Source organism: Nothobranchius furzeri, chromosome 9 (genome assembly GCF_043380555.1).
Source record: "Nothobranchius furzeri strain GRZ-AD chromosome 9, NfurGRZ-RIMD1, whole genome shotgun sequence".
NCBI lineage: Eukaryota > Metazoa > Chordata > Actinopteri > Cyprinodontiformes > Nothobranchiidae > Nothobranchius > Nothobranchius furzeri.
Window position 1 is genome coordinate 57,752,248 of NC_091749.1, and position 27,317 is coordinate 57,779,564.

The following is a 27,317-nucleotide window of genomic DNA, read 5'->3' on the forward strand; positions in this document are numbered from 1 at the left end:
GATGAATTTATTTTTTGGAAACAGAACGAGGCAGCAGTCTTTCTATTCTAAGTCCTTGCCTCTGAGGGAAACTGTATAATGAGAAGAAGAGCTGCAGGAAGTTATTAGAGATTCATGAGATAAAGACATCACAACAGAGGTTAAAATTAACATTTCCAAACCTACACTTTAATCTCTAACTCAATGGGTGACTCTATGACCTCATAATACTTCTAAGCTTGAGAAGTTAAAAGGAAACCTGTGAGGAGGGCAAACAGAAAGAGCCTCAGTCATTCCTGAAGAGTTGGTATTTTATCTCATCATACAAATAATAATTTTTAAAAAGCCTTAAGGTCTGTAAAATATTAGCTACAATGAAATATTTTTGCAGTGCTTACAGGTCCATTCATTCATGGAGTAAAAAAAGGAATAAAGCTATTCAGATACCCACAAACAGAGCCGAAGCCATGAACCTTTGAAGGTTTATCAGTGAAGCTCTTTAATATGCCTCTTCAGCTCGGCAAAGCTTCCTCTGAGGGGTTTTACTGGAGAAAATTACCTGTAATACCAGAGATGTAAATGCAGGATGATTATCCACATCCTCTCCTTTCTCATTACAGCCTTATCGGCCGAGAACAGTTCTCCGAGGCTGGAGAGCTGTCGAAGAAAAGGGGCTCTCTCTACATGGGTGGCTCTAAGCACGTAATCGGCAACAAAGTGACTGTTTGCTCTGGCACAAATCTCATATTAGGCCCAGAAGGTGCTGAGTGCTTTGTCCGATTCACATACCGTCATTATCTCTTGGTTATGATCATGTGCAGGACAGATAATTGTGCAGATAGGTACTGCAAGGCAAAGCAAATGACATTAGGGAGACAATTTAGCTCTGTGGGGAAGCAGTTAGAGGAATATCAAAATGCTATCTCACATTGTTGTTGTTGTTTTTGGTCATAATTCACATTTTAACCTTTTAAATAAGTGGTAACTTGTATTATTTAGGTGGTGAGCAAAATGGTAATCACTTTTACCTAAGTGTTTTGGAAGAAAAGGAGCAGAAACAAAAGATTTATTGTTGTCATTTCATTCTATTACCCTTACAAGACTCTTTGCACGGCTAATTGATTTTGGTTTCATTCTGACTGCCTACATTATCAATCAGCCTGCAGCGGAGCAGATAGAATGGTGCACTAACACGACTGTTTCACACTGCAGTAAGCCAGAGTGCACACTTATTCACATCTTTCTCTTTACAAACAAAATATGTTTTAGTGACACAACAAAATAAATTGTGTTTTAGTCCTTACCGTTGTGTCCTTAAGTTCGACACTGAGACTTTTTCTTTTACAAAGGATTGTGTCACATTTATTGTTAAAAGAAATCAAGTTCTGCAGTTTGTGTTTGTGCAGGTGTGCGTCATAATGTTACCACCTTGGGAAAGGGTGCTGCAGGTTCTCAGAATTCAATGATATATCAAACAAACTTTAGCTGCAGTGTAGAAACAGTTCCCATGCTTTTTTTGTAGATCAGGCATCAACAAAAGCACAGATAGATAAACAATAACTAGGCTGATAGCAATCATCAGAGGACATGGAAAATAAGCACAACAGCCGTGGGTCGAACCCGGCTGCAGAGTCAGTTGTGCAGGGCGATTATGAGAGTGCTCCTTTCACCTCGAGTCCTAGAAGAAGACACACACACACACACACACACACGCCACCTCTGCTGCAATTGTCATGACAACAAAATGTAAATTTAAATATGGGAAGTTTGAGAGCATGCCACTCAAAGTTCACTTGGTTAGGGCTAAAAGACAATGAAGTCATTTATTTAGCTGCCCCAGAAACCAAAAGGATCATAATAAAACACCAATGATTAATCTGAGTTCAATATAAAGCTCACGTGTTATAATTAGCTTTAAATTAGATGTTGCTTCATACGTCCAGACATCATTCTAAACTTTTTTTAACCATCCATCCATTCTCTTCTGCTTATCTGGGGTCAGGTCACAGGGGCAGCAGCCTAAGCAGAGAGGCCCAGTCTCCCCTCACTCCACCCACTTGGGTCAGCTTCTCCAGGGAAACATAGTCCCTCTAGCATGTTCTGGGTCTTCCTTTAGGTCTCCTCCTGGTTGGAAGTGTCTGGAAAACCTCACCAGGGAGGCATCCAGGATCCATCCTAACCAGAAGCCTGAGCCACCTCAACTGGCTCTTCTCGATGTGGAGCAGCAGCGGGTCTACTCCGAGCCCCTCCCTGATGACCGAGTTTCTCACCCTATCACTAAGGAAGAGCCCAGACACTCCATGGAGAAAACTCATATGCAAGATCTCATTCTTTCGGTCATTACCCAAAGCTCGTGACCATTGGTAAGGGTAGGAACGTACATCAACCGGTAAATCGAGAGCTTCACCTTCCAGCTCAGCTCTCTTCACCACAACAGACCGGTACAACGCCCGCAGAACTGTTGACGCAACACCAATCTGCCTATCGATCTCTCGATCCACCTTCCCTCACTCGTGAACTGAGATACTGTTTTTTTTAAACTTTAAAAAATCTAATATCTATAACTCTATAATCTAATTAATGTTACCTTCACACAAGTCACCCAGTTATTGTGGCTGATTCAGCTATCACATGAAGAGTGTTTTTTTAAACAAATCTTGAATATGATTGTTAGAAGCACTCTTGGTGTTCAAAAAATCCATGTTTCAAATTGCTATTAAAGATCCGAACAAAAACACATTCAAAATAATGCATTCAAGTACTGAAGGTGTGTGTGTATACATATATATGTATATACACACACACACACACACACACATTTCAGTGCCGTAGAAACATCTGCTCAAATCAAGGGGACATTTTTCCATGAAACTCCATCATGTTTATTTTGGGGACAATCCCAGAACTCATTCTGCGTGACTTCCCCCATTGTGGCTTTAAAATGGGGGAAGTGGATTTCACTCGGAAAACTGCAAACAAGAGTACCTCATGTCCATAGTTATTTAAAAAATCTTGTCCGACTCTGTTTGTGCTCTTGTGTTTGATTTGCATGTTGACTTCTTCATCACATGCTTTATTTTCTAATCTCAGTAAAATAAATAAATAAATAAAAACAATAATCAAAAGCCAAGATGGAAGAATCAGCGTGCTTGCCTGAGATGACCTCTGGCCGAGTGTAAGTCTTTTAACAGCATACAGGGTACTGATTCTGGCCATAAAAATGGTTAAATTAAATTAATATACCAAATGCAAGTACAATATGGTTATATTCCTGCAGAGGGCACAGGTTCACTACAGATTCTTCCATTTTAAAGCTGATTTGGGCAAAGGGGAAGTGCACTACATGTCGAGCAAAAGGATTCTAAAGTCTCATTTTCTGATTGGCTCCTGGAAAGTAACCCCCAGCATTCCACACCATTTAGCTGCAGCAGCTTTTTCTCTCTGGGCTTTTTCTCACCTGAGGTCCTTGAACACTCCCTCCGTCTGCAGCTTTTAACACATCTGAGGACTGAGGCTTGTTGCCAAAGAGCTGGTGTTGCTGGAAACATGTTTGCATCTGCTGTGAACGTCATCGCCTTTGTGTGCTTCTGTTCACTCCATCTTACTTTTGGAGAGGTAAGAGTCAGTGCTACACAGCATTGTTGGTTTAAATTTAAGATTGTGCTTTTGATTGCATCAGTTTGGGGTAATATTGTCTCTATACTGTAAAAGACTTAACTTACAGCTCTGATGCACTCGAAGTTCACATGAAAATGTTTTTTCTTCTTTGCTCACACATTTCAAAAGCAGCCTCTGACAGGGTGCAGTTGAAGAATAAAAGCTGCTAACCATTTTCTTGAGGCTGCAGGTGTCTGAATGCATATTTGTGTTTTGCTTGAGCGACATCTGATTGTGTTCTACTGAGATGTAGCTAACATATTTGTAAGAACTTGCAGCACTGTGAAAATGTATTTTCATTTTTACAGATTTTGTATGTTTTTGCTTCATTTGGTCTCACTTAAATGTTTCAAATATTGACCAAAGTTAGCCTGAAATCATGAATTTGTGATGGCTGAAAACAAGTTTCTCACTTCACTGTGGAAGGATTTTGTCCAACTCATCTTTGCATATTTGCTTTGATTCAGTCAAATTGGAAGGTTTTCCAGCACAAATGACCTATTTAGGGTCAAAGGTCAGACTATCTTCTTCAGGAAAGAGTTAAATTCATGGTTCCATCAGTGGCAGCAAATTGCTCCACTAAAGAAAAAGAATCCCATAACTCTTGGGTATCATCCAGATGTTATAGCAAATGTCACATAGGCCTTTAACTGTTTTTGGTTAAAAAGTGGGTTAAAGCCTGGGAACTCTCCCATGGATGCCATCTTTCTTTTTCTTACAGCTGCATCATGACATCTGACAGTAATTTTTGACCAATATGCTTAGGGTTTCTTTAGTTATTGGGTGTCATAGCTTCTGGAGATCTTTCAGCCCTCTTCATGTTGTCAGTTTCTATTTAAATAATTTCTTATTTTCACATGTCTCGCAGTAATGTTACATATTACAGTATATTCACAATTCAACAAAAGGGCAGTTATTTATTTCAGGACCAGACTGGTTTTAAAAGCTTTTTCTCCTTTAATAAATGAAATTATCAGACGAAAGCTTTTCATTTTGTACCTTTCTCTGATATTTTTTCAGTGTGATGGTTAGAACTTCACACAGATTTTTTTTAGCTAAATGTGTTCACATCACTGAGTTAACACAAGGCCATGTGAAATGTCTGCAGCACGAGCAGAAAGAGGTCTTTGACGGCCACACAGTAACACCCGCCATCATCTCCCTCCCAGATGACTGAAGTCGTTCCAAATTCAGTTCAGCCTAAATAAGAAAGGTGTTCTCAATAAATATTGGCTCTTCTTACATAACCCCTGCTGGATGAAAACACTAATTGGTTGTGTGAAAACATGCATGAGAGGGCAGGGCAGGTGGGGAATGACGAATGAGCCGCTCCCTCTACACACCGTTATATGAAAAACAGAAATTATGTTTAGGCTGAGGTTTAACTGAATATTTGATCATCAAATCTCAAAATCATCCCCAATAATACAAACTACACTCAAACACTTGTTCACTCATTTAAACTTAATATTTTCAAAGGTCAGCAAAATTCCAGGAACACAAAGTGTTACACAGAGGGCTTGTGTGTGACCTGGTCCACTGATCCAGCTAATGACCACACACACACACACACACACACACACACACACACACACACACACACACACACACACACACACACACACCTTCAGCACAGTGCTCCTTTTAGAGCATTTGTTTTGGGAGTTGGTTGTTTTACTGCAAATATTGTCTCAGTTAAAAGTATTCATACTATAGTATGATTTTGCAGAGTTAAGTTTTATGTTAGTATTAGATTAAACTGTTCAGGTGTAGTTTTGAGATGAGATTATTTTTCTTGCAAGAATTTAAGAAAATACAGACATGAAGGTAATCACTTGTTATATTCTGAGTATTTATTGTCATCTAGTCTCTTACTGCAGGATGGTTAATCTGGTGATTTTTTTATGACACAAGCAGGAACAAGTTGTTCGGCATAATTAATTCCAATCAAATCATTTATTTCTAAGTACATTTAAGGATACTAAGCAGATTTAGCTTGCATTTATCACCCCCTAGTGCCCATGAGTAAAAGGGAAAGTGACACTTCTCACTGTGGGTTCCTCTTTCAACACCTGTGGTGAAAGGGCCTTCGCCATCTGTGCTCTGAAACTCTCCAGGTTAGGCAATCTCCTTCGATCACTGTTTTCTAATCTTGTGTGAATCCTAATCCTGACCCTAATCCTATTTTTCCTTGGCTTTTAACTCTTAAACCTCAGAATCAGAAGGGTTGTATTGCCATATGTGCGAGAATCACAACATTAAGAAATTGCGGCAATGCTTGGTGCAAAAAAGGAAGATAAAAATAAGAGAAGAAAAAATCATCAAATCAAAGCAGATCAGTTCAGGTACAAACACAACACCGGGTCAGGTGACTGGAACCAAGCAACCGGAGGTTCTGAACCAAATGGATCTGAGCCTCCTGCCAGATGCGAGCGAGTCAAAAAGACTGTGTCCAGGGTGACACGGGTTAGCTGTGATCCAACCTGCATGCCTCAATGTCCTGGAGTACAGGTCATGTATGGAGGGGAGTTTGCAGCAAATGACCTTCTCAGCATCCGCTGCAGCCTCTTCTTGTTCCTGGTGGTAGCCCCGGCGTACCACGTGGTGACTGAGAAGCTGAAGATGAACATGATGATAGTGGTGTAGAACTGCCTCATCGGCTGTGCTGGCAGGTTGAATTTCTTCAGCTGCCTCTACATCCTCTGCTGAGCCTTTTCATGATGGCGGTGGTGGTGGGCTCCCGCTTGAGGTCTTGGGTGATGGTGCTGCCCAGAAAGCGACTCTGTAGGCAGACTCATCCCCGTCAGAGATGTGTCCGATGACAGTGGTGTCATCTGCAAACTTGATAAGCTTGACAGACTCGTGGTTGGAGGTGCAGCTGTTGGAGTACAGAGAGAAAAGCAGAAGGGAGAGAACACAAACCTGAGGGGAGCCGGTGCTGATGTCTGCAGTGAGCAGAGAGTCAGAGTGAACCTGGTTCAATCTGGCTCTAGTTTTAAGTCTACAGGTTCTCCTCCCTTCCATCGTGGTTGCTCAGTTTTTGCATTTGTTGTATTTCATGGTTCTAATAGCCTGTTTGGTTTTTGTTCCATTGTTTTTAACTTCTATGTGATTATTTAAGCTTTCTTGTTTTTAATGTGCAGCACTTTGGTCAGTTGTTATGCTGTGTTAAAAGCTCAACAAAGAAAATGGTATAGTATGTTAGCTTAATCTAACAGCTGAAATGTCTCCTCGACCTTCATTTGTTTCTACAGGAGCAGTGCATCACTAAATCAAACAACTCAGCTGTGGTCACGATCTAAAACATGCTGGAAGCAGACTCTAGCAACAGGCATGTCAGCTCAAATTTACTAAGTCCAACTGGCAACTCTGAAGTTGCAAGTGCAGTATTCTGGCAACAGGAGGTGGTGGGGTCTGAGGGACTTTTCATTAACTCTGTAAATGACATTTTAGCACATAATGGCTCAAGAAAGTTATTTAAGAATATGAAAAAGTTGCATAGTATGCCCTTTCTTTTAATATCAATTCTAATGTTTTGTGACATTTGGTCTTAAAACTAGCAGTAAAATGTTGGTAAATCTCACGCAATAGTTAAAAAAACAGATATGAAACTATTTGTAACTGTGGAAAGAAAGGCAAGACTTTAGTTTGCATTGGTTTTCACATTTCGACTGTAAAACACATAATCATTGAAGCTGTTGGGTTTTTCTACAGGACTGTCCCGTTAGGCAGGAAATACAAGGTTCTCTGAAACAGGTCCAGAAGCTTTTGTCTGCCCATGAAGCCACCTACACACAGAGTCTTCGCAACCTGAGAAAGAAAATTAATTTACTCCAGAGCAGCGCAGGAAGGCACACAGCAAAACACACAAACAGTAAGTTATACCACTAGAAAGAATGATTGATTTCGTTATTTTATTTTAACGTCTATATTTTCTACCAGCCACCTGCCCAAAACTGGATGCTCCTATGAATGGGAGAAAGCTTGGTAAATCCCACAGCGTGGGCCATGAGGTCCACTTCCTGTGTGACCTGGGTTATGAACTTGTGGGAGCTGAAAGCAGAGTCTGTCAGGAAAGCCTGAGCTGGAGTGGCCAGCAGCCCACCTGCCGAGGTGAGAAACCAGTTATTGCTGGAGGTCATTTTTCTTCATCGTTTGCTCCTTTTTTCCACCAGCGTCTCTCTTCACTTCTTCTCCCTGACTTTCAGTCATCCTGCTCTCTAACCCACTGATCACTTTTCCAATCCTGTCAGCACTCTCTTTGTAAGTGCTCCATCTCCTTTATTCTCTTGCCATTTCTTTTTGTGAGCATCAGAAATGTCACAGTTTCCTCTGTAGAGATACGTTTCTCATGTCACCTGTGATTATTTTTCTTTTTTATGGGTTTTAGCTGTTGATTCAAGATCTTTTTGACTACTTGACATGTAATATTCCCTTCCAGGCTTCATGTCCCTGGACAAATTCCTGACTTTGAGATAACAGCTCAAAAGGGTGTTTGATCAAGAAGTGGATTCCTCCGCACCCTGACTGCACCAAAGATTAACCTTGTTTTCTCCATTCCTGAATTCATGCATTTGCTGTGATGTGCTTTAAACCGGGCTGCACAGTGACGCAGTGGTTAGAGCTGTTGCCTTGCAGCGAGAAGGTCCTGGGTTTGCCCCCCAGCCTGGGGTCTTTCTGCATGGAGTTTGCATGTTCTCCTTGTGCATGCGTAGGTTCTCTCCGGGTACTCCGGCTTCCTCCCACAGTCCAAAAACATGGCTTTTGTGAGCCCTGACGAAGGCCCTGTGGGCTGAAACGCGTCGGCATTTATGTTTTTAACTATTTGAGCCATGTACTAATAAAGGCTTTTTATTTTTGTATCTCCTGAGTGCCTCAGATCTCCTTTTGCCAACATTTATGTGGATCCCTTGGCTGAAGAGCACCATTGAGAGCACCAGATAAAATTTCTTACACCCCTGCAGCACTTCCAGCATTTTTTCTATTTTCAAAAACATGGCTGTTAGGTTAACTGGTCTGTCTAAATTGTCCTTAGGTGTGTGTGTGTGTGTGTGTGCGTGCGTGCTTGCGTGCGTGCGTGTGTGTGTGTGTGTGTGTGTGCGTGCGTGCTTGCGTGCGTGCGTGTGTGTGTATGTGTGTGTGTGCATAATTGTTTGTCAAGTGTGTCTCTGTGTTGCCCTGCAATGGACTGCTCTCTGTCCAGGGTGTACCCCGCCTGATTGCCCATTGACCGCTGGAGATAGGCACCAGCCCCCCCCCCCACCCCCACCCCCCACCCCCCACCCCCGTGACCCTGCGTGGACAAGCGGGTTCAGAAAATGGATGGATGGATGGTGATTTAAGCCTCAAATATGTGGATCGCTGAAAAACATTTTTTAATTATTATTTTTTATTAGAATTGGTTGCGCTGAGGTTTTCATGCAGGCTGAACGTGAAAATAGTCTCCTACACCTAAGCATTAGGATTTGAAAATCCTCCTGACAGATCTACATCACGCTGTCACAGAACATTCATTGACTGCCCCATCTTGACTCACCATGGGGAAGTCTTTTGGTTTAGCATCCAGGAAAAGAAAGTAGAAGCTAACCGTTAGTATTAACAACTCCACCACATGGCAGAACTCCTCCAGGCTTGTGTTATTTGTTCAGATGAAACATCAGCGTTGCAAAGTAAACCGAGTCGGTGATACATTTGTGTTGCTGTTATCCAATGTGGGGCAAGATGTCTAAATATCAGGAAAAAAGACTCCAAATCCTGTCGTCTGAGGCTCTCCTCTGATTTGGCTCAATTCTCCTGAAACTGATGCACCAGAGCTTTGTTTCCCCAGACTACCACTCAGAAGGCATTCATTCATTCTAGAGGCCACTGAAAATGTATTGATTAAATGAATGAACCTTATCTTTGAGTGTGTTATAGGGTTCAAAGGTAGCAGCTGTGCTCAACCCTCTTCTGTCTGTCTCCTTCAGACATCAATGAGTGTTTGTCCTCTCCTTGTATGAATGGAGGGACGTGTGTGGACGAGGTGAACCAGTTTTCTTGTGTCTGTGCCAAAGGTTGGGCTGGAGTTACCTGCCAAAGCCCCGTACCCACTTGTGAGTATATTGTGTTTTATTGTATTGCTTCATCCTAAAGCTGTTATAGCAAATTTGGAAAACAAATGTGTTAAAAATATTTTAATGCCTCTTAACATTGTATAGCTCTAAATATATTGTGTAGATAAAAAAAGTAATAAGTGGTGGTTTGTCTAAAAACTGAAAGCAACCATTGCACCATCCGGTTGTCTGTCTCACTGAACCGCTGCTCTTCCCTGGGTCCTCCATAACACACTCGCGTATTTTGCAACAGAACACCACTGGTGTGAGAGGTTCTCTGCTCAGGAGACACAGCTGGCTGCTACCACTTCAACTTCAGGGGCAAACTGCCAGAGTCCCAAAAAGAAAAACACCATTTGAATTCACGGACAACAAAAGACCTTTGGACCTGAAAAACGGCGACTGGTGTTTAACACTTTCTCATTTCGTCTGGCATCATGGGTTTCTGGTTCCGGCACAATCGTCTCAGGGAAGATACCCAAGGGGAGGGGTGTGGAATCCCAGCTCAAGTTCTCCCCAGCCAGACCTGTGTGAAGCTCTTCGTCTCTCGAGTCCGAATCACTTAGATTCTGTCTACATACTTCAGAACGTTTTACATTTACGTTTTACTCCCCGAGTAGCACTCAACAGTAGGTACAATGGTATGGTCCCGTCCATTAACTGTAGATCTCCTCTTATGATGCTGGCTCTTGTTACCGATCTAGGTACATTTCTGTAACTTGGAAAAACAGTACAAGGGTATTATTTTAATGAATGGGTTAAAACAACCAATAAAAACATCCAATTAAGTTTTTTGACACCAAAATCCTAATGCTTTACCACCATGGATTGTCCACACAAAACAGGGAATGTCCACTACTTATGGGCTCGACACACGGGAGGCGACATCGCCTCTCCTCTATTCATTTTCAATGAGACATGCGCGACAAAGCGATAATCGCGGGTCTCTCTCCTACTAAGCGAAACGCGAAAAACGTGCGTGTGAAAGTTTGCACTCGTGCACGTGTCGTGCACGGACGACCCAGCGACGCGATCCCAGAAAGTTGAAACATTTTCAACTTTTCATCGCTGTCGCTCGGACGAGGACCAATCAACGGAGGTTTCATTTACTGACCAATGAGCGGGCAGGATGCTCCGTACATCTCCGAGCAAACATGGAGGAGAAGTTGATTATTATTATGTTTTATATAGTAAAATCAGAAGTAAGATTTCACATAACTCTAGCAGCACCTTGTGAAACATCATATCTACCGCTTTATTAACTCTGAACCGCTTAAATAACCTTAATTCCCTCCAACCTGACACAGCCAAACAAAACAATGGAAGTTTCGATTTCGCCATGGAACAGAACGCGTAGACGGCTTTGCCGCTGGCCGCTGCCGCAGATCGCCTCCCGTGTGACAGGTAATAAAAGCGACAGCGACAAATTTCGCTGATCGCGGTCGTTTGTCGCCTCCCGTGTGTCGAGCCCATTATACTTTATCAAGTTTGGCTATTTTATTTTGCACAGTTAAACACCCGTGAGTATTCTGTGACCGTGTTTGTGTTTAAAACGAAGCTTGATCTGTATATTTGCTGTAGCAGCTTTAACTCAGAAACATGTCTTTGGTTTTGAAGGAGACAAAACTGAAATCTGCAGAAATGCAGCATTGTAGCACACCAAAGCTGAATCAGAAAGCAGAAAAAAAAGAACCATGTAACAAAAAGCACACAACGAGAGAGAAGATTGGAGAAAAGACTCAGGTGTTTCTCAGTCAGTGGAGGCAGACAGTAGAGAGGTCAGAGAGAAGACTGGTAAAAACTTCACCAGACTCGGGAATGATAAGCTGTTTTTACAGACTCACTGCTGAGAGCAGTTTTATAATCTGACTGTGAGTGGAAGCATCAAGCAGATATTTAAGGAACAGCAGCTGAGATCTGACCCCAAACAGCAGGAAGTGCAACTGTGATTAGGTTCAAGAGGAGGATGAGGGCGAGGCAGTTCACGTGACAACACCACATTCTCTGCAGGCATCTCTTCCTCACTGTCAAATATTTTTGTTAGGTATTTATACCTTTTACTTCCATATCAGTTTGATTAACATTTTGTGGGGTTTGATAAATTATTGATTATATATATATATATATATATATATATATATATATATATATATATATATATATATATATATATATATATATATATATATATATAATAATCAGTTTACACTGGAATGGACACTCTACTTGAAATTATTGTTATTTGAATTAAATTATGTAAAATATTTGTTAAAAAAGGCAACCGCTTTAATTAATTTAAATACAATTAAAAGATTATAAAAATTCTTAACAGTTAAATAAATATTACATTTTATATTGTTCTTGATTTATTATTTATTACATAAAGTATAAACTAAAGGCACTTTTGTTTAAGTTAGAGGCCATCAAGTTCCTGGACAGATGAAATCCTTAAACGGACTAATTGAAGGCACTTTAATGCTAAATAAAAGTTGTAGTTTGCAGCACAAGGACCATTTACACCAAGTTGAGAAAGTGTTTCCACAGCTGAAAACACTTTTTCCTCTCTCCCTTTACTTTATCCTCCAGTTTTCATCACCATGACAAACACTTCTGCTGCCTCTGCCGCCACCACCCTACCAGCTGCCACCACTGGGCCTCATGTTCGTCCATCACGCTGCTCCACGGTGCAGGGGACCACCCACTGCACCTGTGAGCCAGGATACACCATCTCTGGCAGAGACAGCTACACCTGCACAGGTACGCCATTAAATCAGACCCTTAAAACAAATTCTGTTTGGTATAATTAATCTTTGTTTACTGTTCATTTCAGATATAGATGAATGTGAGGTCCTCCATAATGGACCAGCTGGGAGACTGTGTTTACATAAGTGTATAAACACCCCTGGAGGATACCGCTGCTCCTGTCCTGCTGGGTACAATGTGACAACTGATGGACGCAGCTGCAAAGGTACATTTATCATTTTACTTCTCTTAAATGTTTTTTTTTTTTGTCTGTCGTTGGGTCTCCTTTACGGATAAATTACTAAAAGAGATGTAAAGCACAGAGGTTACATTTGTAAAAGCAAACATATGACAATCTATTACTCAAGAGATTCAATACGAGTAAAAGAAAATGTAAGACTGGGAAAAAATTACAAAAAGTAAAAATGTCCCCATTAAGAGACACCACATTGTTTTATTCCAATAACCAAAAAGAAATGTAAAACCAGCCAATGAGAGCCTCTAAATAATCATAAACATTCAGAAAGAGACAAGATCTTTCAATAATGCCAAACTGTACAAATCATCTGTCATGGTGTAGGAGGTGGAGACGGCGGACCATGTGTGGATGAGCTGAGCAGGAGGTAAAATGCAGGCTTCAGTAAAAGTAAAAAATGGTTTAATGGCAGGATGGGATGGGATGAACAGGAACAGGAACACCAACAAACAACAACAATGATCTGACAAAGGACAGGGGCAAAACAGGTGGTATAAATACAGAGGGCTAATTAGGGAAACATGGGCAGGTAAACGAGGGACAGGTGAGAACAATAAGGGTAATCATGGCAGGAGAGGAACACAGTCAGGCGGGCAGGGGCAGATCGTGACATCATCTTTCAATAGAGATTTACGGTAATACACTTTTATATTTCCCTCTGGTCATTGCAAAGTATAACACAAACAACTATACATATTTGTTGCATTTCTAACACTTTACAATAAGGGAAAACAATAATAAACAATTAAATAGCAAAGTTTTAACACCTGTTTGGCCATATTATGTACTGCATTACGGCCCATTGTCCTAACCTTAAAGACACTTAAAGTGACAGTGTGCATTTTCCCTGGCGATAGGGGGCAGTGCATACATAAATCATTGCAAGCAAGCTGTATTTTTGTGTTCGGGTAAGACCTTACCAACGGATAGCCATTAGGGTCAAATATCCCTGGAAGTACACCAGACTCCCTTTCATCACTAGCAACGAGTGAAGATGTGGAAAACGTTTATGAATGGCGAAAGTTTTGTAACTGTTTGCTACAAATCAGTAAAGGCATTTTGTCCTCACCAGCTCAAGTAGAAAGAAACATGGTGTCGCCCAGACTTGGACTTGCCCCAATGTATTTTAAACCTGATTTTTATGATTATATGTTACAAATTCGCCAATATTTTTCAACATCTGGGCATCATTTAATTCATTTTCAACAACATTTCAATAAATATTTCCAGAGATTAGCAGTAAAAAATACACACTGTCTCTTTAATAGTTAATACCTACAACATTAATAAAAAAAGACCCTTTGTTTATTAATGCTTAATAACACATCTAATGTCAATAAAGGGACCCATATTGTGAAGTGTTTTTTTTTTTTCAAAAATTTTCATAAACTTTCTCTATGAAAAAGACTTTACAGTGGCCACTTCTTCTTTGTTTAAAAAAGATTTTCTCAAAAACATATTATGTTTATGTTTATTTATTTGGCTTTTTGTTACAAATGACACAGTTGGATTTCTCTTTGTACATTTGCTTACTTTTTTTACTGTATTTTTAAGAATGTCTGACAGTATTCTAGTGCTAGGGTTAGGGTTATATTAGTTATTTGTTTATATCGGTATGGGAAATTAGGACACTGTATCAGCATATTGGATTATCGGTAAAAATGCTGCTCTCTAACGATCCTAGTCATTTTTGTAATCTAATTATATGTCCTAATCATTTCTCAGATATCGATGAGTGTGCCACCAGGCAAAACAACTGCACAAAGGACCAGATGTGCATAAATACTTATGGTGGGTTCCAGTGTGTTCGTGTCGACTGCCCCAGAATCGCTCACGCTACATATGTCAAGACATCACCCATGTGAGCACCATCTGTAATATTTTGTACCATGTCAAAGTTGTTTTAAAGTGACAGCGTGTAGTTTCCTGCTGCTAAGGGGCAGTACATATATTTCAGGGTAGTTTTACATCATATCGCCATGACTGTTGCTAGATTAAAAAAAAACATTAAGGTAAATGTTACCTGTGGAGCAGAAAGCATGCAGCCTTGGTGTGACTTCTCAGACTTTAATGGTCCTTCAGTTAATTCCATTCAGAAAATGCAATGCCGATTGTAGTTTTCTATCGCTGTAGTTTCAGGGTCTGCTCGGGGTCCTTCACCTGCCAATGACATCATCATATTATGGAAATAGCTCCGTTTAGCCAAACGATATTGCTTCGCTTTTTTATCTGTTTTTTCACATATGTTTGGGAAAGATTTTAGCAGTTTTGTTATTAAATACGTGTTTCTTATTGCCTAAATGTTTTTGAATGTGTTAACGTAACTTCTGTAAGTCGTACATCAAGCTAGTCATGTAGTGTGATGTCATTGTCAGGCGCAGGATGCCAAGCTGCCCAGAAGGAAACATGGCATCTAATAAGGCATCCCCCAAAGACTAGACACAATTTTTTTGGTTACATTTTTCAACAATTGGGCATCTTTTAATTCATTTTAAACTACGTTTCCATGGATATTTCCAGAGACTGATGGTAAAACCTACACATTGTCTCTTTAAGATGTGGATGAAACCTATGCTCCTCAGCTTTGACCTTCTCATTATTGTCTTCCAGGCGGTGTGAGCGTAACCCCTGCCCTCTGGACAACAAAGCCTGTTCTCAGACTCCAAACTCATTTTCCTATCATTACCTGGCTGTTGTATCCAACCTGTCAGCCCCCCGCATCATGTTCAGAGTCTCAGCGTTACGTCCAATAGGGGACACCCTTCGTTTCACTTTACTGGGAGGGAGGCAAGCCCGGCGCCACTTCACACTTCAGCGTTCAGACCGTCAGACGGGTCAGCTGATGCTGGCGAGCCCCGTGCAGGGCCCTGTCGCTCTGGAGGCAGAGGTGGAAATGAGCGAGCTGGAGAGACGAGTGCAGCTGGGAAGATACATCACCAAAATCACCATGTTTGTGTCCCAGTATGATTTCTGAGAAGCAAAAACAAACAAGTTGTTGCGCAAGGATGGAGACAAGCAAGCAAACAAGCAAAGCTCAAACTGGGCCAGACATAAACAAACTATCCAAATTTAAACAAGTTTTTTGGCAATTATTTCTTTACATTCATGATACGATGTCCTTAATTCATGTTGCAGATGTTTTGTAATCCTGTTTATTACCGTTTTGCTGCTGACATTTTATATTTGCTTGCCTCCTGTGCAATAATTAAATATGATCTACACAAACTCTGGTCCTTTATTTGTTTGTATATAATACCTTTAAACATATTTGGTCAACCTTTAAAAGCTGGATACTCATGAATAATCTTGCAGAAAGAGTGTGACCTACTGTACGGCGTGATAAATGTGAGCAGGGGTTGTTAAACACCACAGTTCCTGCAGTACAGAGCCGTGCTGTTCAGCAGAGGGCAAGCCAAAATACGGGTGCTGAAAAGAGCTTCTGTGCTCTTACAGTGCATGAATAACTAAATTTAAAACCTGCAAAACAAGTACATAGAAAAAAATGCACATACCACACACATCAAACATACATTTTCTGTGATTATTTTTGAATGCAAGGAGACTTTACATGAGAGCACCTGGAGATAGTGAAGGAAACTGGGTATCGTCAATGAATGCAGAGACTTAATGGCTCCAATTTGTAAAGAAGAGGAGTTTAAAAGAGCCTAAAAAATAAAGAAAGATGTGGAGGACCTCTTATCTCTTCTGCTTAATGTCTTTTGTTTTCCTTCCTTTAATACATTGATCTCTTCCGTGTCTATCCTGGCTCCTTCAGGATCACCAGCTCTTTCAAAAACACTCCTGTCACACTTTTCAAGGCAACATTTTCTAGAAAATTGATCTTTTTGTTATTTTTACGTATTTAAACACATCACATTCAAAACATAACCTGGGTGCAACTTTGACTACACATATTGCTAAAATGTGGTGTACCACTGCCCCCTGCAGGTCAAAGTTAAGACATGTTGCACATTTCAAATTTCCCTGCTGGTACACTTTTTTTTAAACATAGCTATTGGTATTATTATTTTTGGAAACTACTTTTGCAACACAGAAATGTATTTAAAAAAATAATAATAAACAGAGATCAACATTTGTTTTTCCCAAAGTTACAAAAGTGCAGGTGACGACTGCAGGAGTTTCTTCCTGTTGCTGCAGCATCAATAGCTATACTGCTTCATCAACCAATTTAAGCAACAGATCTAACTCATGCCAAATGTCAGTTTGTGAGAATTAATTTTAAAAAATGTACAGACCAATGGAACCAGCCTATCTATTTTACACTTTAATGCATTCCACCAACCTGAATAAGCACAACTTGATATGCGACAGAGAAAAGGAAAACGCCCTTTCAACAGGAAAAAAAAAACCTCCAGCAGATCCAGAACCAGGTTCAAAATAGTTGGGATCAAAATTCAGGTTTGTAGAGAGCAGGGATCTTCATCCAGATGTTTGTTAATGCGATCTGAAATGTTTTTGGTTTCAATTATTTAACCCCTTATCAAATATTAGACTAAAATTTATGAAAGCTATATGATCAAACAGGATTTTTTTCTCTACATCATTTTAGATTTCCACCATGAAAACAATTCCATAATTCTGGGTGTCTAAAAACCCCTTTTACATGTAAAAATGTCTTCAGGGAATATTCATCAAATCTATGAGTCGAATTATCAGTGATTACACGATGGATGTTGTTTAAAGACAAAGCAATTCAAATTAAACCTATGCATAAAGTCAGTAAATAGATTTTAGATAACAAAAAATGCTGTTTTGTTTCAGAACTATTCCGGAGGAATTTGTGGAAAACTGGAATTAGAAGACATCTACTTTATAGGAAAATTCATATGATTTGTGTTTGTCGAATGAGAACCGGCCATCGGAACAGACGAGAATTGTTCATTTAAAATATGATTAGTAACGTGATGATGAATTATTGATAAGAATGTGAAAACGGGTGCGATTATATGTAACACTGGCTTGCCTTACAGCTGTTCAAACACCAAACTCCCAAATCCCGAAACTTTTGAGCTCCTCCCTACAACTCCCATTATCCCGAAAAAGAAAACTTCCAGCGTTGTTCTGAAACCATATTCCAACTTCTGCTGCTATAAAGTAAGTTGTTATAAACATTAGTGGCCACGAAAACCTACCCGACATTACACGGCACGTGCCCGAGCTCCGGCGTAACTTCTTACATCTTCATGTTTTGTTGTTTGAACTAACTTGGCTAACGTTAGCTTAGCTGGAGTTAAAACCACTTCCCTTCACAGTAGCGAGGTGAAATGTTAACATGTTTGATGGTGATTTGTCACTGTTTAAACACAAATATTTGGTTTATTTTGGAAACTTAAACTCAAAACGCGCTAACATTGTCCTGCTAACTCGATAGCATCTTGATTGTTACAAACTCGCTGGATCTCTGTTGTTTTTCTTTCTTTCTATTTTTCAGTGGTGCTACATGCTAATACTATAACTAACAGTTTATTATAAAATATCAAACGTACATAACGCATGTTGGAGCCTCGGACTTTGTTACTCTATTTACATTATTATTTTATTCTAAATGTTGTTATTTTGTTCTGTAGAACCTTTATGAGATTAATAAATAAATTGAATTTTAGCTCTATCAAAATATTTCAGTTGTGATTATCTACCAAAATATGTTTAGCATCAGTATCTGCAGAATTATTTGTAGAATTAGTATATGTCAAACCTAATTTTCAAGGATTTTATTTGTATTTTTGTGTTTTAGATTTGTTTTCATGAAAATTGCATTCATATTACACACAATAATAACATGAAAGCAACTTGATGAAAACAAAACTAAAGCACAAAAATACCAAATATATGATTTCATCTTTATAGATAGATATATTTAAACATGCACATCCCATTTTCCCTCTCTTTTTAGCTGCCTCAAGATGATCCTTACATAGCAACAGAACACACAAAAGAACGGGAGCAGTGCAGAAGGAAAATGTCTCCTAAGGTGCCTGGTGGTCAGGGCAGAGGGGACTTCTCAGCAGTCCAAGTAGCTGTTCGAGTGCGTCCCCTTCTCCCCAAAGAGATCCTACACTGCCACGAGAGTTGCATCACCGCGGACCCTGAACTTCATCAAGTGACTTTGGGCCACGATCGACACTTTGTTTCTGATTTTCTATTTGAAGAAGCTTGCTGTCAGGAGGAGGTTTATTCTCTGTCCGTCCAACCGCTCATAGATGCTTTCTTCCAAGGCTTCAATGCCACTGTCTTTGCCTATGGACAAACAGGCTCAGGCAAGACTTACACCATTGGAGAAGCTAATATTAGTAAGTAGTTTATTTTGGGTTTGAGATCATTTCCTCAAAAATTTTAGAGTACTTGTTTTCAACAGCACACACAAACTCTGCCAAAGATAAAACACACTGTTTTTATTTATTGTAATAGTATATTTGCTTTTCTTTGTGTTTTTTATTTGGACTTCTCTGTTCACCAAACCAGTTTGATGAAGCAGTTTTTATTTAACTTTATGTTTAGGTTCCTTCAGAGACGAGGAGCAGGGTATCATCCCTAGAGCTGTGGCAGATGTCTTCAGACTGCTGGATGAAAACGACCTTGCAGACTTCTCTGTTCGAGTCTCCTATTTGGAGGTGTATAAGGAGGAATTTAAAGATTTACTGGAGGTTGAGACCGCTAGCAAGGACATCCACATTCGTGAGGACAAAGGCAACATCGGTATGGGATAAGCAGCCTTAATGTGTTTTGATCCTTTTTTGTGTGTTGTCGCGGGATTTTTTTCTTCCTTAATAACGGTGTGTGTGTGTGTGTGTGTGGTTTTTTTTTGTAGTTTTGTGCGGTGTAAAGGAGTGCGAAGTAGAAGGTCTTGATGAGGTGTTGAGTCTGCTTGAGTCAGGAAACACTGCTAGACACACCGGTGCAACACAGATGAATCCGAATTCCAGCCGGTCTCACACTATTTTCAGCTTGTACATGGATCAGCGTCGTGGGAGCTCGCGTTTAAATGGGACTGCTGCGAACTCCGGACCACAAATGTTGTCTTCAAAGTTTCACTTTGTGGATTTGGCTGGGTCGGAGCGCATCTTACGGACGGGTAACACTGGAGAGAGATTGAAGGAAAGTATCCAGATCAACAGCGGCCTTCTGGCTCTAGGAAATGTTATCGGTGCTCTGGGGGATCCTAAGAGAAAAGGCTCTCATATACCATACAGAGACTCTAAAATCACTCGGTGTGTTTCGATTATTGTTGCAAATCATTCTAACAGAATATTTTCATGTAATTCAGCTTTAATTTGTATTGTTCTTGTTTAAACTAGGATACTGAAAGACTCTTTGGGAGGGAATTCAAAAACACTGATGATTGCCTGCATCAGCCCTTCATCCTCGGACTTTGATGAGAGTCTGAATACACTAAACTATGCGATGAGGGCTAGAAACATTCAAAACAAAGCTACTGTCAACTCTAAGCGTGAACCTGATCGCATGGAAGGACTGGAGCAGCAGATCAAGGCTCTTCGCAGGGCCCTGGAGAACCGTCAGCGCTCAGAGACTCGCATCATCGCTCACGCTGACCCAAACAGGAGACCCCGACTTGGGGAAGGAGAAATCAGCAGGCTGTATGCACAGAGCGCACACTACAGGACCTGCACTGACACGGCTTACAGGTTGGCACATTCACGGATATGTGGTGCATGAAATCATAAATTAGGTCCATTTAGTTACAAAATATTAGAAATTTAAAAATGTTTTTTTCCATGCTGCTAAACCATAAAAGGCTGTTTTAGTTTCCAATGTATTATAAAATAATGTTTTGGTGCTGCCCATCTAAGGTATTTTGGTTTATGGGATGTATTTTTTCTCTTTATTATGTAAAACTAAATTTCACAGGTTGCTGCGGGAGCTGCAGAGTGAAGGCTCTTTGAGTGCAGAACAGTGTCTAAGAGTAAAAGAGTGGCTGTGCTCGGTTGAAGAGGAGCGGAGCGGGCTCACGACCGCCTCCGGACCAGACAGTGGTATCGAGAACAGTTCCACCTTTGCACTGAGAAGAGGCAGGCCTTCCATAAGGAATGTGGTATGTCTCTTTTAAACCAGTTTAGAATCATTGCTTTCGTTAAACTTTAGTTTTAAATGTTGGTCTTTTGTTTAGGATGCAGAAGCTGTGGAGGAGAGGTGGAACCATGAGAGTGAGAGAGAAGACGTTATCGCTCATCTTCAGGCTCAGATCCAGCAGCTGGAAAAAGAGAATACCGACTTTTTAGCAGCTCTGGAGGACGCTATGGAGCAGTACAAGCAACAGGCATGGTTTAGTTTAAATGTCAAATTTAGATTTTTGACTAGAGCAGCATTCAGTTAGTTTTTCTTGTGCAAAGATACTTAATTTCCACCAAGCTGCATCATTATATTTTACTTTCTTTTGACTCAAACAATACATTGATGTTTTTTCTTTATTCTGCATCAGAGTGATAAACTGCAGGAACAGCAGGACCAGATATCAGATCTACAGTGTCAGCTCTCTGCACTTGGGACGATGGGCCTCGGGTTAAACATGAGGTTACGACCTCACACCGCCCCGATGGGCTCCATGCAGCATGGTCAGAATGGAGGAACATGCAGACAGGTGACTAACCCAGGAGAGGTTGAAGAAAAATACGTGCCTGGTTTTTATTTGGCTTTAGTCTAATGAAGAGAACGTAAACTTGTGCAGTCATACACCGCTCCTGATGCTCTTGCTACGTTTGAAACATTCCCTCAGGTCCCATTGTAAATCAATGTCCCAGGTCTCATAGTTTTATTTTTTTTATATGTGAGTGTTTCATTTTGTGTGATTGTAGGTCAGTCCAGTGGGTCATACAGGCCATGGGTTTGATCAGAATGGGGCGGTTTATGTGGACCTGGAGACCCCCGGAGGTGCAGAGATGTACTACAAGGAAAAAGAAGGAACTCACCCACGCTTCTTTCAGGAGAAATCCCAGTATGCTGTCTGACATTTGATGTTGTTTAAAAAAATTCTAACATTTCAAAGACACATTTCTTGTGTGAGTGAACATCCAAATCTATAATTCTCATTATTCCGTCAGAACGGTGAACGTGACCTGGACCAAGCGGGACATGCATTTAGGTGTAGCGGCTCTTGACAAAGGGACGACGCTTCAGCAGTCCGAGTCAGATCTGCACCCTTGTTTAGCCAGAAAAGCATGTAAGTCTTACGGGTGTTTTGATAATTATTTTGAAGGATTTTACAACATTGTGAAAGGGTACTGGGAGAGTTACAGAGATGGATCATGTGATGGCAAAAGTACTGACTTCATGTGTCCTCCTTCGAACTTCTATGAAGCCAACTCCAGTAGTGGAGAGAGCCTGAGAAGCTTTGAGGGTGTTTCAGAGTGGGGACTTCTGCAGGCACAGCAGAAGATCAGGGAGCTCTCAGTCACCATCCGCATGAAAGAAGAACTCATCAAGGAGCTGGTCAAAACAGGTAGCAGTTACCAAGCACCTCCTGAGCTGCACTGGCGTAAATAAAAAGTTGGCTGTCTTTTTTTGTTGATGTGTCAGTTGTTTTCTGTCATTTAAGGTAAGGAAGCCCAGGCCCTGAATAAGCAGTACAGCCATAAGATCACAGCTCTGGAGGGTGAAGCTGTGCAAGCCCGGCAGGAGCTGCAGGAGGCCCAGCGGCAGCTGCAGGATCTGGAGAGGCAAGAGAAGGAAATAAGTGCAACCGACAAGACCAGGGCACAGGAATGTCGCAGGAAGATAGCTGCTGCTCAGAGCAAAGTTCAGGTTTGACCGTCACGCATCAAAGTGTTTACCAGTTATACTGCAAAACGCTGTCTGTAAAGTAGCTTATTCACCATTTCTGAAAGTAAATTTAAACTAGTCTCATTTAATTTTTTACGTAAAGACTTTATTATTTCTGTTATTTTCTAACAAAATATTTATCATTAAACCATGTTAGGTTTTAAGTCAGCGCCAGAGGGATACAGCTCGTCTGGCAAACCTACCTGTTCAGAGTGAACGTCGTGTGTTGGAGCTGGAGAGGAGTGTCCAGTCCATGAAGCAGCAGCAGGAGCAGCTGCAGCGACGCCTGCGAGAGGAGAGTCAGCAGAAACGGCGCCTGGAGACCGAAATGCAAAGAAGAACTCACAGAGTCAAGGTAGCACTAAGCCTCGTTAGCTAGTTTTTAGAAAAGTCATTAGACACTAGGGCTGCACGATGTTAGGAAAACCTGCGATATTCGGTAACAGTGCTTAATATTGCGATATCGATATTACTCACGATAAATGAACAAATACTAAAGTATGCAGTGTTGATGTCGTCTGTCGTGTGACGTCTGTTCTGGGTTCAAAGCAAACAAAAACTAATGCATGAATTCCATTACAACATAACATTTTTATTGCAAAAATATGCAGCTGCACCTGCTACTGTATTAGCAGCAAAACAACAAACTGCATGCATGCAGTTTCTCAGTGACTTTAAAACATCACCACCACCATAAAACATTTTCTGATGCTCCAAATACAGAAAAACATCCCTTACCAGGGTTTTCTGAATAAATAAAAAAATCATAAAATAAGTTTAAATGTTAAATAATAGTTAACATCACTTAAATGCAACAGCTAATTCTCTCATTGCTACTGAACATTTTCTCCACTTATGTGGTTATGATATAAGGCTGTTGCTGCAATTGGGAAGTGAACTGTGCTGGGCCAAACTAGGAGAATATTAAGATTTTCTGAGGGGAAGAGAAAAACAATCGTCTACCTTTCAGAAGAGGAACTGGCAAAAAAACTACATGGAAAATATGTGAAAACGTTTGTTTTTAACCCCAAATTAAACAAGTTTACCTAGATCTTAAAAAGCAGCTCAGGTGATGAAACTGCAACTATGATTCTGATAACAAGCTAACAAATTGAACTAGCTCCTCTTAAGATAACCGGCTAGCAGAGCTTCTAACTGACAGTTTATGTGCAGCAGCAAATCAACTATCCTGATTAACAAGGTTATAAAAGCTCACAAATGAAAAATCACTTTGATGTGTGGGGGAACTTTTCCAGGCCCTCTTTAGCAGGGTGGGACTGGGAGGAGAGTGCTGTAGCCTTTTAGCTGGAAGCTAATAGGAGCCTGGGGCTAACATCACCACCCGGTGGAACACTAGCGACATGAAGATGGGTTGGTTCACCGGCGCGTGTCGGAGTCAGCCCAGTTATTATCAGCTGCTTAACGACACCGAGCGGACTCACGTTCACGTTTGAAATCAGCGCTGATTCCAGAAACCTCAGCACAAAGTGCGTTCGTTGCTCTGAGCCAGCATGACGAACAAGAGAATGGCGCCGCTAACTCAGTTCGGGTGTTGCTTTCCGGGCGGGCGTATTACGTGAACGGACCCATCTGATTGGCCGCACATCAGAAGGGCTACATTTGATTGGTCAAATAATACTTCTGCGTAAAAAACAGAGCTGGTTTACGAAAAGCTGATGTATGACACTGATGGAAATGTTGAACCAAACATTCATCGCCATTTTTGACGTGCTTTGCGACGGGCCTATCGCGCGTCCTGTTATCCCGATGACAATAGTTTTTCGATATATTGTGCAGCCCTATTAGACACTGAAGGAAAACTACTAAAGAAGGCCTTTTTCCTGTGCACTTGTCTTATTAGTGATCTTTTTATTCTCATAACGCCATCACTGCAGGAACTTGAGATAAAGAATGAGCAGCAACAGAAAATCCTGAGGATAAAAACGGAGGAGATTGCAGCCTTCCAGAGACAGAGGCGCAGTGGCAGTAACGGCTCGGTCATCTCGTTAGAGGAGCAGCAGGTGAGATAAGAACTTATCGTATCTTAGTAGGTTTCATATTACAGCAGCTCTTCTTTCCAGCTGCCACATTGTTTTACGTGTGCTGACTCTGAGTTTAGAAGATTGAGGAGCAGAAGCGCTGGTTGGATGAAGAGATGGAGCGTGTTCTAGACCAGAGAAGAGGACTGGAAGATCTGGAAGGGGAGCTGACTAAACGAGAGCAAATCCTGGCCAAGAAGGAAGCCTTGCTACAGGAACGCAGCGGGCTGGAGACCAAACGGCTCCTCTCCAGTCAGGTAAACACAAATAACTCCATTTGGTGAGTCAGGGAACCAGCAAGTGTTTAGGAATTATTATTGATCTGTCCTTCCAGGCTCTAAGCAAAGATCTGGTGATGCTCACTGGGCGGATTGAGTCACTTGAGCAGGAGCTGAGCGAAAGGAACGGCTTACTTCGCAGCAGCAGCGCTCAAGATTCCCAACACATCCGGCAAGAGATCTCCAACCTGCGGCAGGAGAAGGATTCCCTGCTGAAGCAGCGTGTTGAGCTGGATGATAAACTACGGAAAGGAAACTTGCTCTCACCTGAGGTCAGCTATAAGTTTGCTGCTCACTTTAGATTAGAACTTGAGGAATGTTGTTCACATGCTTGTGTTGCCCGTGACGTTCCAGGAGGAGAGAACTCTTTTCCAGTTGGACGAGGCGATCGAGGCTTTGGATGCCGCTATAGAGTACAAGAACGAGGCCATCACTCAGAGACAGAGACAGCTCAGGGCTTCTGCCAGCATGCTCTCCCAGTGGGAAATGAACCTCATGGCTAAGCTCAGCTACCTGTCTGCCTCTGAGACCAGAGCTCTGCTGTGCAAGTACTTTGACAAGGTGTTGTTTCCAGTACATTTCAGCCACTTTAGTGTCAGCTGTTGACCGTAGAAGGCTGTGTGTGAGTACATTTAACAGCTTCTGTGTTGAACAACATTTCTGTGGACGTGCTCTGCAGGTGGTGTCTCTGCGTGAGGAGGAGCGTAAGCTGCAGCTTGCACTGACCGAGCTGGAAATGCATCTGGAGGAGCAGCAAAGGCAGGTGCAGTGGCTGGAAAACGCCCTCGATCGCACACAACTCGACACGGACCGCCGGCTCACGCAGCAGCAGAGGGAACACGAGAGGAGCATGCAGCTGCTGCTGCAGCAGTGTCGAGGTGGGGAATAATAATAAAGAAAGGAATATCTCACCAAAATCACACTGTCTGTTTCACAACTTGAATTTTATGATATTTGTCCCTTTTGTGTCCTTTTGGTGTCACAGAACAAATGGATGAGGGCCTGGCAGGAAGGCAGCGGCAGTTTGAGGGATTGATCCACAACCTCAGTAAGGAGCTAAACCATCACAGGACCGCTAATCTGGAGCTCAACAACAAACTGAGAGAGCTCTGTCCACCAAAGGAGCATCCCAGAGGTAAACACCCAGATGAGACTAACCTGTCTCACACAAGTCAAACCGACCTTCCTGCACCCCACCAGATCTTTAAAGACATTTGTTTGACTCTTAGAAATTTGAGGCAGCAAGATGTACCGGTTTTCTGAGTTTGAAATATACAAATTTATTTTAAAAGTTGAACAATTAGAATTTAAAACTATTTTGATTTAGTTTGTTCTTTAGTTTTATACATTCAGTTTTACTTTGATGTAAAGAATTTGATCAGTTATCGCTCTGTAATATTTTTTCCTTTTGCTTTATTAGAATGAATTTTTACCTAATCCTCCCTGTTAGAATGGATGTTTTCCTGCACCTTTAACATCTCGATTTTGTTTTTTCAGTCTTTCCTTCTGATGTTAAACATGCAAATATTGGCAGCATGGAGAAGCTGAACCGCTGCTCTGTGGACAGCTCAGCAGGTCGAGGGGCGGGGCTTCACGACAAACCAACCAGGTCCAAAGATGAGGTGAGGGAACTGGTAAACACCCCGCTCCCATCCACATGGAGGCGCTCTTCCCTTCCTACAGAGGAACCTGTAGTGATGGAGGAACTGTGGCTTCAGGTGTCAGGAGATTCTCTGACTCACCGTGTGGTTCCGACTGGTACGGGGTCCTGGACTGGGCCCACATCATTTCCTGTGGTGAAATCTCGCAGAGAGTCTCGGCGCTCCAGCCTCATCATCGGACCACTGACCTCAAACAATTCATTAATTGATGTACGTAAGAATCCTGTCTGAGTTTTACGTGCCACTATTTTGATGTTGTGTCTTATTTGCCCACATTGTCATTATTTTGTTTATTTCATTTTTTGTAATTTTTTTAATGAAAATTCCACAGATTTTTCTACAAAGCACTTTTGATTAAGATCAAATTCATATTTTCATGCAAATGCTAATTGTAAAAAATAAGTCATTAAAAAATGTCATTATCTATTCATGTAAACTTTTGTTTATTTACAATATTTTGTATTAAATGTTTTGGGGGTTTAATGTGTTATTGTCATCTTTTATAATTATTTACAAACATTTTTGGCAGATATTATAATTAATCAGTAATGTAAGAATAATTTCACAATATAAATGAATGTCCATCAAGTTTTCCTCTAAACATGTTAATGTTACACACAAAAATAAAAGTTTCGTTTGTTAAAACTCAGGGCTGCCAACTCTCACAGTGAGAGAAAGGGCCGTGCAGAGACCTTTGAAGGGGCGGGTGCTCAAAGTTAATAAAAGAGCACATATAGAGCAAATTTTTTAAACAGATTTACAATCCAAGTTTGAAGCAAATGGGCAGTCTCGCCTTGGGCACCAAATTACCTAGAGCC

At 41.1% G+C, this 27,317-nt stretch overlaps 2 protein-coding genes across 3 annotated transcripts; both read left to right on the forward strand.

Moving 5' to 3' along the window:
• Nucleotides 1-3,152: 3,152 nt before the first annotated feature.
• Nucleotides 3,153-16,341, forward strand: LOC107381326 (fibulin-7). The gene is made up of 8 exons (XM_015952932.3): nt 3,153-3,594; nt 7,351-7,510; nt 7,579-7,749; nt 9,603-9,728; nt 12,315-12,485; nt 12,559-12,696; nt 14,452-14,587; nt 15,337-16,341. The coding sequence occupies exons 1-8, from the start codon at nt 3,526-3,528 to the stop codon at nt 15,698-15,700; spliced, it is 1,335 nt and encodes a 444-aa protein (XP_015808418.1). The 5' UTR covers nt 3,153-3,525; the 3' UTR covers nt 15,701-16,341.
• A 1,378-nt stretch (nt 16,342-17,719) lies between these two features.
• On the forward strand, nt 17,720-26,986 carry kif7 (kinesin family member 7). 2 transcript variants are annotated; one of them, XM_070554543.1, is made up of 20 exons: nt 17,720-17,841; nt 18,641-19,037; nt 19,246-19,443; nt 19,556-19,955; nt 20,043-20,390; nt 20,614-20,797; nt 20,873-21,022; nt 21,185-21,343; nt 21,558-21,697; nt 21,804-21,922; nt 22,061-22,201; nt 22,298-22,503; nt 22,679-22,876; nt 24,417-24,542; nt 24,641-24,817; nt 24,895-25,110; nt 25,193-25,399; nt 25,518-25,716; nt 25,824-25,973; nt 26,336-26,986. In XM_070554543.1, exons 2-20 carry the CDS (start codon nt 18,707-18,709, stop codon nt 26,728-26,730), a joined length of 4,044 nt encoding a protein of 1,347 aa, XP_070410644.1. In that variant the 5' UTR covers nt 17,720-17,841; nt 18,641-18,706; the 3' UTR covers nt 26,731-26,986. The 2 variants fall into 2 exon arrangements, with proteins under 2 accessions (XP_070410644.1, XP_054588114.2); XM_054732139.2 differs by having other exon boundaries at nt 21,804-22,201.
• The last annotated feature ends 331 nt before the right edge of the window (nt 26,987-27,317 follow it).